The sequence below is a fragment of the Onychostruthus taczanowskii genome, unplaced genomic scaffold (assembly GCF_017590055.1).
Source record: "Onychostruthus taczanowskii isolate IOZ18803 unplaced genomic scaffold, ASM1759005v1 scaffold89, whole genome shotgun sequence".
Lineage (NCBI taxonomy): Eukaryota > Metazoa > Chordata > Aves > Passeriformes > Passeridae > Onychostruthus > Onychostruthus taczanowskii.
The window spans coordinates 500,003-518,006 of NW_024506882.1; the positions used below are offsets into that span (position 1 = coordinate 500,003).

An 18,004-nucleotide genomic window follows, 5' to 3' on the forward strand; every position below is an offset into this window, starting at 1 on the left:
CCTATTTATTGCCTTTAGCACTACAGCCCATGCAGCTCATCAGAGAGACATTAATTACATCTCACCCTGTCCTCCCAGACAGCCTCATCCCTGTTCCATGGCTGGAATCACCTCGGGGGGAGAGAAATCGCTCTCAAATAGCTCCATGGGATGCCTTGATGATAAGTATTTATTCATAAGTTACATTTAAACATAAATAATTGAGCAATAAAGAGAATAGTCTGCTCTCAACAAAAATAAATAATACACAACATTGATAAAATCCAATCAGACAGAATGTTCTAACAAATACAGCAAAGTTCACAGATTGGGTTTGTGTGAAACAGCTGTACAGAACATTCCCAACATACCAAGGAAAATAGTGCAGTATTATCTGTACATCCATCACTCCCTGGGCTCTGGGAGTTGGAGGTTTTTCTCACTCTTCTCATTCTTTTAAAAAATACTTCTCCAGTTTTCAAGTGAACAGACACCTGGGGCTAGGCAGAGGGGCTGGGGCACCTGGAGGGCTCCACAGCCCAGAGGGGCTGCAGCAGCAGCTCAGAGCCCCCAGGCACTGCAGCTCCTTCAGCTGGCAGGGGCTGGTCCTGCTCGCAGAGACCAGAGCCTGGTTTGTGTCTGTGGGACCCCTGGCAGCCCTGCAGGGCAGGGGGGAGCAGCAGTGTGCAGTCAGGGATCGGGGGAGCTCCCCATGGGAGGAATCCATGGCCCTGCACAGCCCCGGAGCAGGAGCTGCCAGCGTGAGCAGGGTCCTGCCCTTGGGCTCAGCCTGCTCACCTGAGCAGCACAGGGCAGGGCCTGGCAGCTGGGAGTGCCACAGGGCCAGCCTGCAGAGCAAGACAAAGGCAGCTCTGCTGGGCCATGAAGGCTGAGCACTGAGAGCCACTCAGCTCATGAGTGTTCTAGCTCATGAGCTCATCACTGCTCCCATGAACTGTGCCATTTAGGTTAAGGCCATTCTCCCAGCCAGAAACCTAATCAGCTTTAATCACTGCTAAATACAAACCCAAATGTTTCAGCAACATGAGCTCAGACACATTCTCTTCCACGTTCAAGGCAAAGACAGAGGCCAGGACCGTGCTCCTCCAAGGACACAAGCCAGTGCTTGGCAGCAGTGGGCCCAGCCTTGCCTCCATGGCAGCTTCTGGCAGAGCACACAGGGTGCATCCAGGCTTTACAGGTGCAGAAAGTCAAAATAGAAATGTTGCAGTTTGTCCAATCCCCCCTTTCAACATCGCAAAGATGTAGACAGATGTCTTCTAGAGAGGGAAACAGAATGCAAAAAAGATTTTGTCTAGAAATACAAAGTCAGTGTAACAAGGACTATCAAACACCAACCTCTTCTGGTGAAGGGAAAGTTCAGGTTTTAAAAGTCTGTTACTATCTCCTCACTATTTATTACATTACATGGAAGATGCAATTAAAACACCATTTGGAATTACAGTGCAAGGGATGCTCCATCCAGAGGCTCACAGGGACAGCCTGTCCATGGTCACTTGTTCTCAATCAGTGTCTGCACTTTGTAGACGAGGTCTCTGGCTATCCTCAGGATCTCTGCAGCATCGTGGTGCTCAGCCATTTCTAAGAGACACAGACAAACATCTTAACTGTCAGCACCACCCTCCTGCCCTGCCAGGATATTCATGTAGCATTAGCAATAATTAATTACTGTAACAAGCAGCAATCCCAGAACATTCCAGGGGCTTGGTTTTGGAGAATTAAAGACAGAAGAAGTGGATGAATCCCTTGTGCTGCAGGACCTGGGCTGAGACTCAGAGGTTAAATAAAATGATCATGGGTTTGTTACAACAAGAACTGCACCAGACAGTCTCAGGAAAGGAGAAGGAGCAAGGTCTTGTTACTTTTTATCAAAATGGCTCTTACCATTAAAAAACTTGATGATATCAGTGAAGTCCATGTTGTTATCACGGATAATCTCTCGATAAACTTCCACAAGTGCTAAGGCAATGAAAAGGACAAAATGTTCTGAAGAGATGTGCTTTGCTGCCCAAATAACTTCCCACACTGTAAATACATCCTCGTACAACAATTCTGAATGGGAATAAACATTACAAGAGCATCTGATTATTCAACTGACCACGTCCCTCCTCTCTCACCAATGTCTACAGGCCTTACTCAGACATGAACAGACCCTGAAGACTCCTCCCTTTCCTCTCCCCCTCTCCTGCAGCCAGCTCCTGTCAATGTGCAGGTAAGGCACAGAACTGGCTCAAGGAACAGGTACCCCAGCCTGGAGGTGGTGCAGGGCCAGCCCAGGAAGGTGCCAGAACCACGGGGACCACGTGAGAGCAGCACAGGAGGCCCCAGTGTTCTGCAGCTCTGAGCCTGTGTCCAGGTGTGTCTGGCTTTGCAGTGGGCCTGTCAGCACCAACCCTGCTGGAGTGTGCTTGTGCAAGGATCAGGGCTGCTCCCCACCACACAGGGCACCCCACTCCAAGTACTGCAGCTCCTGAGCATTGCTGAGCTGCTCCTTCTTAGCACAAGGATGAGACAGGAGGCATCAAAGCTCACAGACAAGTGGGATCACCTTCTGGAGCAAACAGGCATTTGCACTGGGCAGGAGCTTGGCTTCAATCTCATCATCAGGAATTTGCAACTCCCCTTTCTAAGCCTGGCCTCATTCCAGTGCTGTCTGATCTCAGAGCTGCCTTTCCTTCACCTTTCCTGGCTACAAACTCTCCAGTGATCCCAGCTGCCACTCACCATCCTGACACTCACTCACACCACAACACAGAGCACAGAGCTGTTCCAGTTCTACACAACCCTAAACTACAGGCACAGAACATTATTACCTCTTTTAAAGTCAAGCAGGAACCAGCGATAGCAGAAGTAAAAATGAGTGTAATCTCCATTCTGGTGCATCAACTCAAAAAGTTCTGAGTCCAGAATCTGGAATGGAAGACATCAGCTGTCAGGACGTGGTCTGAAAGCAGCAGAGGTGCTGGAGTCCCACCCTGCTCCTCATCCCGTGGGCAGAGGGGCTGCTCCCTGTGCTGTGTGTGCCAGTGCTGTGACCTCAGTGCCCTGACTCCGTGCTGAGCTGAGCACTCACAGCTGATCTCTGCCATGGCTTTAAAGGAACAAGGAACAAGGTGAAGATCCTACTGATTCCCAACAAGTGGCAAATGTCCATCTCCACCTCCCCCCCTGCTCTCAGGCTGTAACTCCACAAATCCACTTACAGCTCCTCCTGCCCAGCTCTGAGGTCACTCCTTGGAGCTCTTACCCTTCATGTGGCATCAGGCCAGTCCTGAGCCTCTGGCTCAGCCTTGTCTTCCTCCAGGTCCCCCTGACCCAGACTCACCTGGATGAGGGACCGCATGTTGGCAAAGTGTGTGTCCATAGCACCTCCGTTGGGGAAGTTCTGGCTCATCCTCTTCATCAAGTGGCTGAAGCAGCTGTAGGCCAGCTGATCTGCAGGGACAGGGCAGACACTCAGTGCTGGCAACTGTGGGACTTCTTGAATCAAAAAAACAGAACTGCAGGGCTTGGGAAAACCAGGCTCTTCCCCTTTGCTCTTCTCTGAATCCCAGGATTTAGATGAAAGAGGGGTTGGTTCCTGACTCTGGACAATTTTTGCTAGTTATGTCTCAAAGAATCCAGCCTGCAGTTGACTTTTCAGCATCAGCAATTCCCAGAACACAGTAATTTCACTAACTTTGGTAAAATTTAGTCTGGAAGTCAGTGAGTGACAGGGCAGCCCCGAGGTACTAATGTTAGCCATTTCAACAGCCACAGGTGGAGAAAACACAAATCAGGAGCTGTAGGTTTGATTTTGCTGGTGACCCAGCCCTGGTTAATGCAGACAGCTCCTTTTGAAACAGCATTTCTAAGGAAAGACCTCACTAAGGATACCAGCATGTCCCAAAGGAAAACCCTTCCTACCATTGTCAAGAATAACCATCAAAGGAGCCAGGAGGTCACACATGCCTTGGACATAACCAACTTCTAGGTGCTCCCAGACATAGCTGTGGAAAGAAGAAATCCTTGTATTGAAGGCTAATTCCACATGTGAGATCAAATCCTAAGCAGCTGCTGAAGGTGTGACACTTCCCAGAGTATTTCACAGCCCTTTCTGTTTGCTGCCTGGATTAAGTGGCCCTCTGAGCATGGAGGTGTCATCCTGATCAGGAGGAACCCAAACCTCAGAGTACATTCAGAGAACAGTTCTCTGAAATAGGGTCTGTCACTTGAGAGATCTCAAACCTGCATTCCAGACTGGACCCATGCTCTAACCTGCCATCCTGCCTGTCCCTCCTTCTGGCAACTTGTTTTAAAGTCATTAGTGAGAATTCTTATTGACTCTTATTTGCATATTATTATAGTTTACAGATTAGCTTATGGATTGTGACAGAAATGTGAAAGTAGTTGGGTTTACAAGGTCATTACCTGCACATGACATTTCGGAGCTTCTCCAGGTTCTCAGCAGTAAAATACCAGTAATTCCGGTCACACCTCTGGACATCTTTATCAATTCTGTGCAAATTTAAGGCAACAGTGTCCAATAACTCTATCTAGAACAGAGAAGTTTTAGTTAGATCTGCAAAGTTTACAGCATTCCCAGGACTCTGCACAAATTTGCTCTGAGAATCACCAAACCAGAAACAGTACAATTATACTCTGAGCAGATGAGGGCATCAAAATACTCAATTACTGTCAAAAATGCCAGGTAAAACACATTTGTTTTCACTGGGAAATGTGCCAAACCTGTTTTATTTCCAAATGGCTATTTCCAGCTAAATAACTTCAGCAGAGAGAAGCAAAAACCGTGCTGTTGGGTGACAGCAAGAGTAACAGAGGTGGTGGCATCTTGAATCTAGATTTAGGTCGTGGTTCAGTTTGACTAGATGGAAGTTTTAGCTTGATTTAAATAACATTAGGTCTTACAAACAGTACATTGTCCACACCCCCAGGCACTGGAAAGTTCTAACTGCTAGAAACGTGCCACACTGATTGTCTTGCCCTTTTACTTAAAAAAAAAAAAAAACACCCAAATTTTTCTTGCAGCCTTATTTCCAATCTAGCTCAAAATCCAGACGAAAAGATTTGGATGGAAAAATCCCCAATTATCCTCCCACCAGCTGCAGCTCTAGTTTGGGACTCCCATAAAATCCTATCTGAAAAAGCGTTTGCTAAAGAAGCCACGCTGTGCAGAGAGACGCTGGTGCTCGGGTTGTGACCTACTGTGTAGGACGCAGCGCAGACCGAGGCGACATCGGCCAGGTCCGGGCCGTGGGAGCAGAGCTGCTCCTCTGACAGCGAGCCCCGCGGCCGCGCCCCGGCTCTCCGCGCCGCGGGGCTGCCTTCTTCCTCGGCCCCGTCCTCGAAGGAGCCGCTCTGCCCGTCCTCGATGCTGGACAGGATGCCCGAGGCCACCGAGTAGTTCCTGGAGGACGGCAGCCCCGAGTCGGGCGAGTCGAACTCGGCGGCCGGGGGGGCCGGCGCGGTCAGCGCGGGCTCCTCCTGCCCCCGGGGCTCCTGCTCCGCCGAGTCCGCCTCGTCCACGGAGATGAACACCTGCCACGTGCAAAAACAAACACGCTTCAGCAGCAGCGATCGTGCGATCGTGTGCCCCGTGCTGGCTCTGGCTAAAGGACCTGCAAGGAGGAGATCTGGAGGGCTGTTCCTCTGCTGGGAGGGGATCTGCCTTCGTAGGTGAACCTTAGAGCCCCTCAGGCAGGTCCTGCTCAAGAACGGCTGTACCCGTCCAAAATTCAGACCTGCTCTTCACTCTGACATGGAGACACCACAGCTGCAGTCTCTGCCCAGGATTCAGGAGCTGTGCTAACCTCCCCCTCTGCCCCCTGGGGCTGCACCTCTGCGAATGCTGAGCACTGCGCACTCAGATGGTGAGTGGGAAGGGAGTACCTACATCATTGCTGATGGTGGAGTCCCTGTGGATGAGCCTCTGGACGTGGCTGTCAATGCTGCTGCCCGAGGAGAACTTGGCCAGCGTGGCCGAGTGCGACTCCTTCTCTCGCTGCTTCACGATGACCTCGCAGGCCTTCCACTCAGCCATCACCTTCTGGTACCTCAGAGCAATGTCTGCGTCCACCTGCACACACAGACACGTCCTGAGACACTGCCCTCCCTGCCCAGGCACTGGCACTGGGAGGGCACGGGAGGGAGAGGGCTAAGGCAGCTGCAGGCTCTCAGACTGAAAGCCCAAGGCTGCCGAGGCCCTCTTGCTGCAGCAGCACATCCCTGTGACTGGAGAGGAGTAGTCAGCTCTTGGGTATTAAATGCAGGGAATTAGTAACACTGTAGGCACCAGAAAGGATCCATATAAGCAGGTGTATACAGCATCAACAGCACTGTGCCACTGTGACAGTGACCCAGGACAGAACAAAAGATGTCATGGGAAACCTCCCACAAAGTCAAATGCAATCTAAGGAGGAAGCTGCCTCCACCTGCATCATCCTAATTCCATCACACCTCCTTCCAACTCCTCGGTTCCACCTCTAGTGTAGCCCTTGTGAAGAATTCCAGGTCACAGGTCTATAGACACCAGCCTGTACAGAGTCAGATCCTGGGAGCAGCTCTGGAATCCCAGCTCCCACAGCCCCGTCCTGTGGCTGCACTGTGCACCACAGGAGTAAAACAGATCTTTGTCACTGCTGGCTTTCTCTTTGGAAAGACAGCCACAGAAACCCCCTTGAGCTATTGAGGGACATGTAGCAATTTTACTACTCTGTCACTTGTCAAGAGCTGAAGAGAAGTCACAAGTGTGAGCTGGCTCCAGGCTTGGCTGAGCTGCTGCCCGAGCGCTCCTGCTAAGAGCTGCAGGCTGCTTGTCACTTGAGGTAGCTGTCGAGTCATAAATCATAAAACACAACAGTTAGTGGAGGGCTGGAGGACAGCCACAGCTGGGAGTGCAAAAATACCATCAGAAGACAAAGATGATAAATCACCTGCAATGACTTCAGCTTAGGACACAATGAGTTTCCTGTACGTGCAGTGTTATGACTGTTCTCATGTCTCTCATTTAACAGACTCCTACATTCAGTGTAAGCTTCAGTCTCCAACAACCCATTCCTTTAGGAGTCAGCTAAACTCGTGTTTGCTACTGGTGTTGAGTAGCTCATTACAATTCCAGGTAAGTTTGGAGTACCCCTGGGTTAGTAGGGTACAAACTCAGGGAGAAAAATCTCCTGTAGGAGCCTGTGTTCTGCAGATCAGATCTTTTCTATCCTGTAACATCTCTGTATGGATTTACTGTAATTCCTATCATACCAGTATTTATCTCTTCTTGCCAAATCCCCTATATTCTAGTTGTACAAATGTATGTGCCCTTTGGAGATGGGGCTAGCATCCATGGGAGATGGCTTCACATCTCCCACTCTAAAAACTAAACATCTGGGTCCTTTTGTTCATTTCCAGACATACCTTTTATTTCTACACTTGGATCATAAATCTGATAGTTCGTATACTTGTGGAGATCAGAGACAGCAAAATGCAATCTATGCAAGAAACCTCCAATATCCTTGCCTTTCTTGAAAATCTGAGATTAAAAAAAGAATGGAGCAGTGCTCAGTAGAACATTCCTGAATGTACACTCTACAGCCAGAAAATCTATAATAAACATCTACTGAGATGGCTGGATTCAGGGGGCACAATCTGGACTGTGGTCCAGTTGGAACAGCAAAGGGCTCTGCTTCTCCATCTGTGTTCAGAACTGGCTTTTAAAGATTATTGTGAGTAAAACAACTCAAATTGCCACGGCAATGTTGGTTTAGTGTCCCATTTGCAAGACACTGATTTGTCCATGGCAAGGCTCGAGGTCAGGCTGCCCTTCTGCTCTGCAGGTGCTCACAGGGATATAAATTACCCCTTGACATGTAAAGTAATTGGGAGTTAGCAAATGCCAAATGTTTTGATATATAAACCACTCCTTATCAATTTAATCCAGAACAGAATCAGCTACTGCATGAGTGCTACCTCCCTGGTAATAACACTAACTGAAAAGCAGATTAATGTGTTAATTATATTCCAGGCCAAATCTCATTACTGTTCCATCCAGTCCAGCCAATCTTGGGGTGATGTCACAGAAAAGCAATGTTTTACCACCACACACACAGAGGGTCCATCTGGGCTGTTCCCAGCTCCAGAAAAGTCCGTGCATGCAGATGCAGCACCATGGAGAAAAGGTAGTTACTTCAAGGAGCAGTCTGAAGTATAATTCAGCTAACACACCATATAAAATAGGGGTGAGTAAAATTTCCACCCAAATATCAGTGCCTCCCCATTTTATAAATGACAAATTTGTGGACACAGGGTGTGCTCAGGGCACGTGCATGCCAAAGACAGAGCTGAATGCAGGTTCCCTGACTTCAGGAGAGAGAGAACTCTCATTTAGTGACATTCAGATATTAAAACACAATATCAAAACCCCTCTGCTAGCATGTGCTACTCATGTTTTCAGCAGTGTTTTTCCCTTGGGAATATCACACAGTAATAAAGACCAACAGCTGCTATTCAGAAAACAAAACCTACTCTGCAAATGTAACTGAGATTCCAGGGAAGCTATGGCTTACCTGGTCCATCTCCTTCTTGGCCATGCCAAACTTGTAGTGCCCTAACAAGAATGGCCACACTTCCTTCCGAATCTCATGCTGGACTCCACCATAGTAGACTCTTCTTAGTAATTCCAGTTCCTTGTAGTTCTGCAGTGGTGGCCAGGAGAAAGAGGTGTTGAAGGCAATACATCAGTATTTCACTCAGGTACACTCAGATTCACTTCACACTCAGTACAGAGACGGTGAAATACATGCAGGACACTAAATAAATTCTGCAGCTTGACTCGAGCCTTTAGGACCTTAGCTGAAATCCAGCCTAATATAGGCTGTCATAAAAACAATCTCAATTGGAATAGATCAGTTGCTTTGATGATAATTTATATCTTTGCCATCATCAGAGAAGCAAAGGAGAGAAGGGATTGTCAGAGCCGCCTCTCTCACGAGCTGAGAAGCGACCCTGTGGCCAAACACCTTTAATATTTCTTGGGGCCACCGCGGGCGGTTTCCTGCCCAGCAGAGCAGGGTGTGGAGCCCGTAGGGACGTGTCACTGACCTTCCTGTCCTTCTGGTACTTGCTCCAGACCTCCTTGGTGAGGCCGGCGGCGGCGCTGGCGGGGCGGTCGGGGGGCACGATGCTGTGGTTGACCAGCGCCGAGAGGTGCGTGCGCACCGTGGACAGGTGCCGGCAGTGCGCCAGCCCTGCGGGGACAGCGAGGGGACAGCTCAGCCAGGGGAGCCCCGGGGGCACGGGGAACCCCCAGGGACTGCCCTGCCTGCTCTGAGCTCGCTCTGCGCCGGGGCAGAAGGAGCAGTTACAGCAGAGCAAAGGCTGAACAGATCGGATGCAGAGCAGCATCCGCGCCGCTGAGCAAAACCATTCTGTCTTCCCTGGGCACTGCCCCTGGCACTGCCAGCAGCAGAACTCACTGAAACACTGCCACTGCTTTACATCCACCCTGCTGCCCCCAGTTTAGGGTCAGACTGCTTTCTAAGCCAAACCCCCATGTTGTTTAGATAAACACATGGATACCACATGGGCCAGATACAAGAAGCTTCACTTACATCCATAAAAGGCTCTGGAAATGATCTGCCTCTTCATGCTTTCACACAACATCTTTAGGGGAGTTCTGTGGAGAGGCACCAACAGGATAAGAGCAGGTGGTGAAGACAGAGAGCATCAAGAATTTAATTATGATCCCTGTGTCCTACACGGCAATTTTTTTCTCTGCACCAAGATTTATTCAGTTAAAGGACACAGTAATAACAAACTCCACTTATTAAAGCATTTCCCCCACCAATGTTCTGGCCCCAGACAGATTTCCCCCTGGCACACACAACCACAATTGCTGCAGGTGCACTGTAGAGATCTGTGTCAAACTCAAGTGTTGCCCTTCATTCAGTTGTTAATGCCTCGTTAAAGATAACGTTTCCAGAGCTGAAGTATTTTACACTAGACAAAAGAACTAGATGAAATTTTTCTATCAAAATGTGACTTGAGCACAGTTTAATAGGTTAGTTTTAATAAACTAAACTTCTTGTTGCCTAACTTCATCTTTTTATACTAGAAACTACTTGAAAGTTGTTACTCTTTGTCTTGGGTGCTGCAACCACTCAACCCTTCCTGCTTTTACCCGTGGCGTGCTCACAGTCCCCAGGTGAGCTGTCTGCACAGCTTGCTCACCGGTCGTGGATGCAGGTGCAGCAGCTGGGAATGTCGTAGGGAGAGCTGCCCATGGAACAGGAGACACAGGAGGAGCCCTGGCTGCAGTGCTCCAGCTGCCACGACAGCAGGTTTGCCCCAAAGCCTTGCATCTCTATCATCTCACCGCTGTCTGTGGAAAAATCAAACAAGACAGAAGGACATCAGCCTCTTCCATTCTCTGCCCCTCGTCCTTCTGTGCATCCTGAGGGCTCATGCTTCACTTCTCAACAGGCTCTGAGCCTCGGTTCCAGAAACAGGAGAGCAGCATCCTCAGAATCACTGCTCTGGCCCTGCAGCATGCTGTGCAGGGCCCCCTCCCAGGAAGCCAAACCCCTTCACCATTTGCCCCTCTCTTGCCCATGCACCTCCCAGTTCATGTTTCAAGAGAATAGAGAAAAGGGTGCTGCAGTAACAACTACGCTGGTTCTTGTGTAATATATGGAAAGGTTATTTATGGCCAGAAGAGATCATCTAGCCCAATGTTCTATTTAATTCAGGCCTCAGAATTTCATTTTGCAGTTCCTGGAATCAGCCATAGAACTGCTGGTCCAGCCAGAGTGAAAGCTGGAGCATGAAAGGAATGAAGGCAAACTGAGTCAGTTACTTTCAGAAGATGCTTCTTTCCCCCTCAGAACCAGATCCTGAAACACTTAGCACAGGAGGACAGTTCCAGTCCTGCCAATGTCCACACTATATTTATAAAAGGATACTCTCTGCAGGAGTATGTGATCCAACTGTACAGTGCAGCTTCCTGAGTTACCCCTGCTCTACCAAATCTACTGCCTTTTTAACCAGCTTCAGAAAGGCAACTCAAAAAACCAGCAGCTCCCTTCAGAGAGCTTGGCTTCAGCTCTTCAGCCTTCCCAGCTGGCATTTGAACTCGTGGGGTTTTTGGTTTATAATAAATAACTGGCCTTTCAGCTCACCCATGATTAAAATTAAGGCAAATACAATAATGTATGTCATAAAGTATGCCACTAAATTAACATTTACAAGCAAAATCCAATCCCCTGGGCCGTGCTTTTAAAACAGATATTTGTTGAGTGGTGGGGAGGGGCAATTCCAAACCATCTCATGCATTTTAAATCAAGGTAGCACAAAGCATTTTAGGAGTGCCTATTAGAAAGTGGGCAGAGGTGAGGGAGGAGTGGAGTAAACCCATTTGTTAACAGAAAAAAGCACAGGCTCATGCGGAAGCAGTCATGTGTGTTTCATTTCACAAAACAAAATGTGATGCAAAAATGCTCTTCACCTTAATTCTTCAGGAAGGAGCTGAACGACCCAGTCTTTATTGCAGCTTCTTATTGGGTTCAAATAAAAACCACTGGATAAACATTTTTAGATCATTAGTTTTTGCCTCCCCTCTGTAGACAGGAAAATTGGATTTTTCATTTCTAATTTTTTTATTCTGTTTATTAGAGAACAAGGAAAGAACCCCACAGAACCTAAAGATTCAGATGAAAGGTACCTGAATTAGTGAAGAATTAGAGTGAACAGCATCTTTTATTTAATTGTAGTGGTGTTATCTGTAACTTCAGCTACATGCAAAAGTCGAGCATGTTGCAAAATGTCAAAGCAGATGGCTGGCAAACCTGCTACAACAGTGTTGTCATTATGGGATGGGGCAGCTCAGACAGGCTATTCCCAGGCACATCCCTAACTCTACCATCCCCTTCAAGATTAAATAACCAAAAGCAGACACCTGACAGCCATTCTAGTGGGATAATTCACATGTTCCATCAGCTGACTAAAAACTAAATTGTGTTCCTTATGGTTAATGTGTATGTGGCAGTTAAATGTCTTCCTTCCCATTTTTGCTCATATCCAGGCACAATCAGTTAGGACACACTGAAACTTCCTAAAACAGTCTTTTTTCAAGGGCAACACTATTTTTGGAACTTCTTTCCATCCATGCCTTCCAAGAACTCTTCATTAACTTGGGCTGGGCTTTATCAATTACCAGGGCTGCTCCCTTGGGACCAGTGTGGGGGCAGCCTAGAAGCATTGAGGCCCACCTTGAACACCTGCTCATACCCTGTCTAACCCAGAACCTTGGCACTGTACAGAGATGCAGGGCAATTATTGTCTCTTGCAGTCAGTCCCACCAGTCCAGGCTACAAGAGAAAGCAAGGACTTCTCAGAATTCAGAGCTAAACTACTGGATGCCAAATGCACACACATCTCAAGAATACCAGCTTAAATAACATGAAGAAATAGATGACAAATTTGTATGGGGGGGTGGAGCTCACAGCTGATCCTCTGAAGCCCACCCAGCCTGTGGCTGCAAGTGGAATGAAAGCACTGACCCCAGACAGGCACTGCATCTCCACACAGCCTTCTCTGCTGCCTCATCTGTGAGATCACAAAGCTGTCACCCTCCCTCCTTCTCTCCCGAGAGCCTGCTCTGCTATCCAGCCTTCACGAAGGTGGGGCAGGAAGCCCCAAGGAGAGGAGGCTTGCTGCTCAGAGCACACACATCAAGGGACAGGGAGGATGCTGTTCCCACTCCCCACAGGCTGGGAGCCCACTCCCAGCCTCTCTGCACAGTCACCTCCTTCTCCAGATCTCACGGCGTCAGTGAAATGCCTGTCCCTGTAATAATGCCAACACTGTTGTATGCATCAGTGGAAGGAGCTGCAAGAGAGCTCTGGGACACAGGGGGAGGAGGATAAAAACCTTTCATCCTATTAGGAGCTGTGAGGTTCCGAGAGCAGATCATTGATAGCATTGCGTGTAGCTTATCTTCCTCCTCCTCATCATCGTCAACAGAGGTAGAGCGGCTGGCAGCTAAGTGGTGGTAGTTAATAGTTACTGCTCAAAGAAAATAGTGAAAGAGGAGCATAAGAAGAAAGAACTCAGTGCTGTGGGAAAGCTCAAAAGGACATGGTCAGCAAAGACAACGGACCTGAATCCTGCCCTCTGCTCGAGGGCACAAGCTCTTGTCAATGGTGTGAAAACTGAGTTTCCTACAGAAACAAAGCACGCTCCACCAAACTCAGCCAGCCTTTGAGTGTGCACAGGCTGTGAGAGCACACCACGGCAAGGGACAAAGATCCCACTTCCAGCCTGCAGCAGCTGAGTATGCTTTTGAGCAAAGCTCCACAGAATTCTAGGCTCCAGCTAGCTTCTGTCCTTCACTGTGCCCTAGCAGTGCTGTGGCCCCTTCTCTGAAACCTGTGCCAGATGCATCTGGACAGCAAACGTCCCTCCCAGCTGCATGTGGCTGTGCAGACAGGCAGAGTTCCTGCTGGCACAGGACCTGCAGCTCTGCCCCACGAGCCCCCAGGCTCTGCAGCCCTCCAGCAGGCCAAGGCTGTTTGCTGGTGTGTTTGCTGGTGTGAGCACGGACTTACCTGTGCCAGCCAGGAGCCCTGACAGAGCCCAGCCAGCACTGGCCCAGGCCTGGGCTCAGCAGGCTGCAGAGGAGACTCCTGCTGTCACACTGCACCAAGTCCCAGTGTGAGCAGTAACTCCAAGTCCCCTGTAACCTTTAGGGTTTGATCTTACCAGGAAGTTCTTGCTTCTTTGCCAAGGGGAATAAAACTGAACATGCTGTTTGAGAACTAGCTCAAATGCCTTCTTGCATGTAAGGAATTTGTATTCACTGATGACATGAGGTGGTTTGGTGCTTGGGAATTCATTTAGTTGCCTTGGAAGGGCCTTTATTAAGCCACTGTTAAGTTTGTGCTTCCAAGCCAGGAAAACTTAGCCCAGGGAGTTCTTGGGGTTACTTTTAAGGGTTTATGGTTGAGGTTTTTTTCCTAATAATAACATTATGAGCAAGCATTGTGGCCAGTAAAAATATCCTCACTTCAGGAGCAAAACTGCTCTTGGCTAGTCAAGCAATCTTTTTTTGTTTCAGTCTCAGTTTGCAAGCCCAGGGGAGTATTTTGAAAACTTGCTCTGTAAAACACAGAATAAATGTAAGATTCCCCACCTCAACTCCATTTCCATTAAGATAACAAGACTCACTGCATTAGGGAAACCTAAGCTGTACCTGTTGATCACAATTAACTCTCAGTGAAATTTATTAGAGGTTTGGTTTTTTCACCCCCTTACAAAAATATGGCTTGTCACCTGCAGGTACTTCCCAGGATATTACTTCAAGATTTGCTCAGATGCCTGATTTGGTTTTTCATTTGGTTTTTTTCAAACAAAGCAGAACAGAGGCACTTACTGTTATCGTGCTTGTGTCCAGGATAAATAATTCTGAAGACGTAGTCCGTGGATGTGTCCTCAGCTGGCATCTCCTCCAGGTCCACTGATTTGTTGCTGTTCCGTTTTCGAAGCTTTGGAAACACCTTGCCCTAGTGAAAATAGTAATTCCATACATTCAGCTATGAGTGACTAACAGAGTACAACAAACTAAGTACTACAGACCTCTGGCATCTTAAATCTCCAAACTTTCAATGTTGGGAGGAGGTGAGGGAGAAAACAGTGGAGTCATATACAGGTGGTGGTTTAGGAGTACTTAATGCTGCTTTTCTGTGTGATGTAAACCAGCCTTTTCTTGTAATCTATGGGAGCTGGGCACCCCAAGCCTCTGGCAGCAGCTCTGTCAGTCCACCTGAGCCTCACTTCCATTGTGTGGGTTTGTATCTTGATGCAACAGCAGATTCCAGCCCATTGCTCGATGGGGTAATGAAGGTATGAACAGTTTTTAAAGACCATGTGTGTAAGAAGCAGACTGGACTAAAGGGAGTTATTTTGTGTCCTGCTTTACCATAAAGCAGCTCGAAGTCAGTACCAGACCCTGTGGAGCTCAGGTACCCACACCAGCCTCAGCCAAGGGCTCAGCAGAAGAAGCATACCTTGCCCTGCTGGGACCACAGCGGGGGCTCCAGCTGGCCTCGGGGCAGGAGCCCGTTCTCCAGACAGGACAGGAAGGCGAGGAGGTGCCCTCCTTGGGGGAAGTGCAGCGGAGGCCTCTGCGTCCCATCCTGGCTCACCAGCACTAAAGTCCATCTGCTTTCTGCTGCAAGGAGGACAAGGGGAGTCCACACTGTTACCTCAGAGCCTCGGTTTTCTGCTCTTACCTTCTAAGCAGATTTTATTTGGGATCATCTCTAAGTAGATAAATAAGCCTTTGTTAGGCACAGTGTGATCTAAGGATGATATCAGCCCTTTAGTCCTAAAGAAACTCTAGACACAAGCAAACTAGGAAAGCCTCACACAGCTGTCATCCTCTATCAGCTGGGACTGGAGATTTTAACACTCATTCCGACATGGCCAGAACTAGTCAGAGGTGTCCCTGACACTGAGGGAGGAAAAACAATCATTCAGGTGGCTCTCCTGGTTATGTATTTTTAAGGAATATATGCTTAAGGGTTATGCTTACGTTGCTGGTGGCAGTGGATGCAAACGATCTGGCTCAGTGGCACAATCAATGCATAGTCCCAGTAAACACTAAAAAGGAAGGAAAATGCAGGAAACATTGTTTTTTCCATATTCAGGAATGCTTGCACTTCCAAGCACCTGACAGAAAGAACTCTGCTAAGTTAATAACTGCTTATTAAATTTGGTGAATGAAAGTAAATTATTAGTCAAGTAAATGGCAAAGGAAAGCTAGTTTCTCCACACTGGATATTCTGGTACCAGGTTTGTACAACCTCTGCTTCCCTCTTCCCCTCCTCTTCCTCCTTCCTGGTGCCCCCAGCAGGTTACACAGTTCTTCCCATCTTTCCTGAATGCAAGGAGTACCTCTTCTCCAGTTCTGAATCTCCAAGGGTTCCATTCATCAGCTGGTTTGGAGTCCATTTTAATGTCAAACTATCTGCTGACTGATGAAGGGAGAGATACCCAGGGATTGCCTCCAAGTCATCTTTCTGTTCACAGAAGCAACAAACAGACAATTCAGGTGACTCAAGTGCACAAAATACCTGCATTAAATATATGCTCCAGTCTTTCTGTGCCATGCAAGTTCCATGGCTACAGCATCTGGGAAGTGCTGAGGGAAACCCTAACAGCAAAAAGAAAAGTACTGGTATACAACATTGCTACTAGCAAGAGGGGGAAAACCACAACACAGTCAGCTGGTGTATGAAATACAGTCCAGTGTGTTCCTGCCCACAGCCCACTGCCCACTGCCAGTGCTCAGGCAGTGAAAGCATTTGTCCCGTGTCAAATCTCGCCCAAGCCGAAGGCGGCTCTGTGCCGAGGGCAGAACGCACGAGCCCTCGCCAGGCGGGAGCTGCATCCCCAGCTCCATCCCCAGCTGCTCCCTCCCCCAGCCCAGCTGCCCGCGCTCACCGGCTGCACCAGCACGTTGTTCTTGCCGTAGAGCAGGTGAGTCCGGGAGTTCTGGTGCAGGGACTCCACGTACTCCCGCGCCGAGGCAGCGAAGCGATCCTCCGACGCGCTGCCGCTCGAGTGGCGCTTGCGGATCTGCGCACACAGCGGGCGCGTCAGCCAGGCACTGCACCCCAGCCTGCACGGTGCAGCTCTCGTGCAGCCAGGGCCTTCGCACAGAAATCACCTGGACTCTTAACCCAGAATTTCTTGTGAACTACCTGGTCAGATCACAGCTGTCAAATGCCACAGAATTTAGTGCTGGATCTCAAACTTTTCTGCGTACAGATAAACAGGGCACTCTGGCCCAAATGGACTTCTAATCTGTGATAAAGCTCTGTTACAGGACAAAGAAGAAAGGCTGTTCCAGACTCAGGTACCTCCCTCATGGGGCTGTTGTTATCATCAGCCTGTGCCCTAGTAAACAGGGCACTGTGGCCCAAGTGGACTTCTAATCTGTGACAAAGCTCTGTTACAGGACAAAGAAGAAAGGCTGTTCCAGACTCAGTACCTCCCTCATGGGGCTGTTTGTTATCATCAGCCTGTGCCCTAGCTCAGAGGCAGCTCACAGTAAATACCTACTCCCAGGGCTGGACTTCTAATCTATGATAAAGCTCTGTTACAGGATTAAGAAAAAATGCGGTTCCATACTCAGTTCCGCCCTCATGAGGCTGTTTTTATGGTCAGCCTGTGCCCCAGCTCAGAGGCAGCTCACAGTAAATACCTACTCCCAGGGCTGGACTTCTAATCTATGATAAAGCTCTGTTACAGGATTAAGAAAAAATGCGGTTCCATACTCAGTTCCGCCCTCATGAGGCTGTTTTTATGGTCAGCCTGTGCCCCAGCTCAGAGGCAGCTCACAGTAAATACCTACTCCCAGGGCTGGACTTCTAATCTATGATAAAGCTCTGTTACAGGATTAAGAAAAAATGCGGTTCCATACTCAGTTCCGCCCTCATGAGGCTGTTTTTATGGTCAGCCTGTGCCCCAGCTCAGAGGCAGCTCACAGTAAATACCTACTCCCAGGGCTGGGCGCTTGGAGGGCGAGTCCTGGCGGCCGTGCGCGCCGTGGATGCGGTGCCGCTGCACCAGCTCGTCGGCCGAAGGGTCTGTCCAGTAGTGGTCAGCTGTCTTCAGCTTGGTGTACTCCAGAGCACACGGTCCAACTGGGAAAGAGACCAAGGGAGGAACCTTCTGAGTCTGTGCAGGCACATCTCCTGCTGGCTGAGCACTGAAGGGGAGAATTCCTTCTCAAGCCAAGTGAATAACAATGGTCACCGATCCTAGGGATCAGCCCACAGCACAGACAACAATACAATAATGTATCACTCCTGTTATCCAGGGCTGTGTAAGAGCATTCCTGTACAACACACGGCCCTGCCACGGCAGCGTTAGCAGTTACAGACTGCCAGCAAGCATTCAGTAAAAATCCATTCCCATTCTGCTTTCTAATCCAACCAATACTGCTATTAAAACC

The 18,004-nt window shown here is 48.7% G+C and overlaps 1 protein-coding gene across 8 annotated transcripts in view; it reads right to left on the reverse strand.

Moving 5' to 3' along the window:
• Positions 1–158: 158 nt before the first annotated feature.
• The window catches only part of SGSM2 (small G protein signaling modulator 2), a 39,101-nt gene continuing 21,255 nt past the window's right edge, over positions 159–18,004 (reverse strand). The window contains exons 6-24 of one of the 8 annotated variants that reach the window (XM_041425398.1): positions 17,548–17,693; positions 16,489–16,623; positions 15,940–16,064; positions 15,578–15,645; positions 15,051–15,211; positions 14,417–14,546; positions 12,916–13,050; positions 10,219–10,369; positions 9,600–9,664; positions 9,091–9,236; positions 8,556–8,684; positions 5,894–6,076; positions 5,206–5,538; positions 4,411–4,535; positions 3,907–3,989; positions 3,326–3,435; positions 2,814–2,910; positions 1,885–2,052; positions 159–1,581 (exon numbers count right to left, since the gene is read on the reverse strand). In XM_041425398.1, coding sequence (XP_041281332.1) covers positions 1,493–1,581; positions 1,885–2,052; positions 2,814–2,910; positions 3,326–3,435; positions 3,907–3,989; positions 4,411–4,535; positions 5,206–5,538; positions 5,894–6,076; positions 8,556–8,684; positions 9,091–9,236; positions 9,600–9,664; positions 10,219–10,369; positions 12,916–13,050; positions 14,417–14,546; positions 15,051–15,211; positions 15,578–15,645; positions 15,940–16,064; positions 16,489–16,623; positions 17,548–17,693 — 2,579 coding nt within the window. In that variant the 3' untranslated portion in view covers positions 159–1,492. Of the gene's footprint in view, positions 1,582–1,884; positions 2,053–2,813; positions 2,911–3,325; positions 3,436–3,906; positions 3,990–4,410; positions 4,536–5,205; positions 5,539–5,893; positions 6,077–8,555; positions 8,685–9,090; positions 9,237–9,599; positions 9,665–10,218; positions 10,370–12,915; positions 13,051–14,416; positions 14,547–15,050; positions 15,215–15,577; positions 15,646–15,939; positions 16,065–16,488; positions 16,624–17,547; positions 17,694–18,004 lie in introns of those variants that run through there. The other 7 variants (XM_041425399.1, XM_041425400.1, XM_041425397.1 and 4 more) reach the window with 7 other exon arrangements.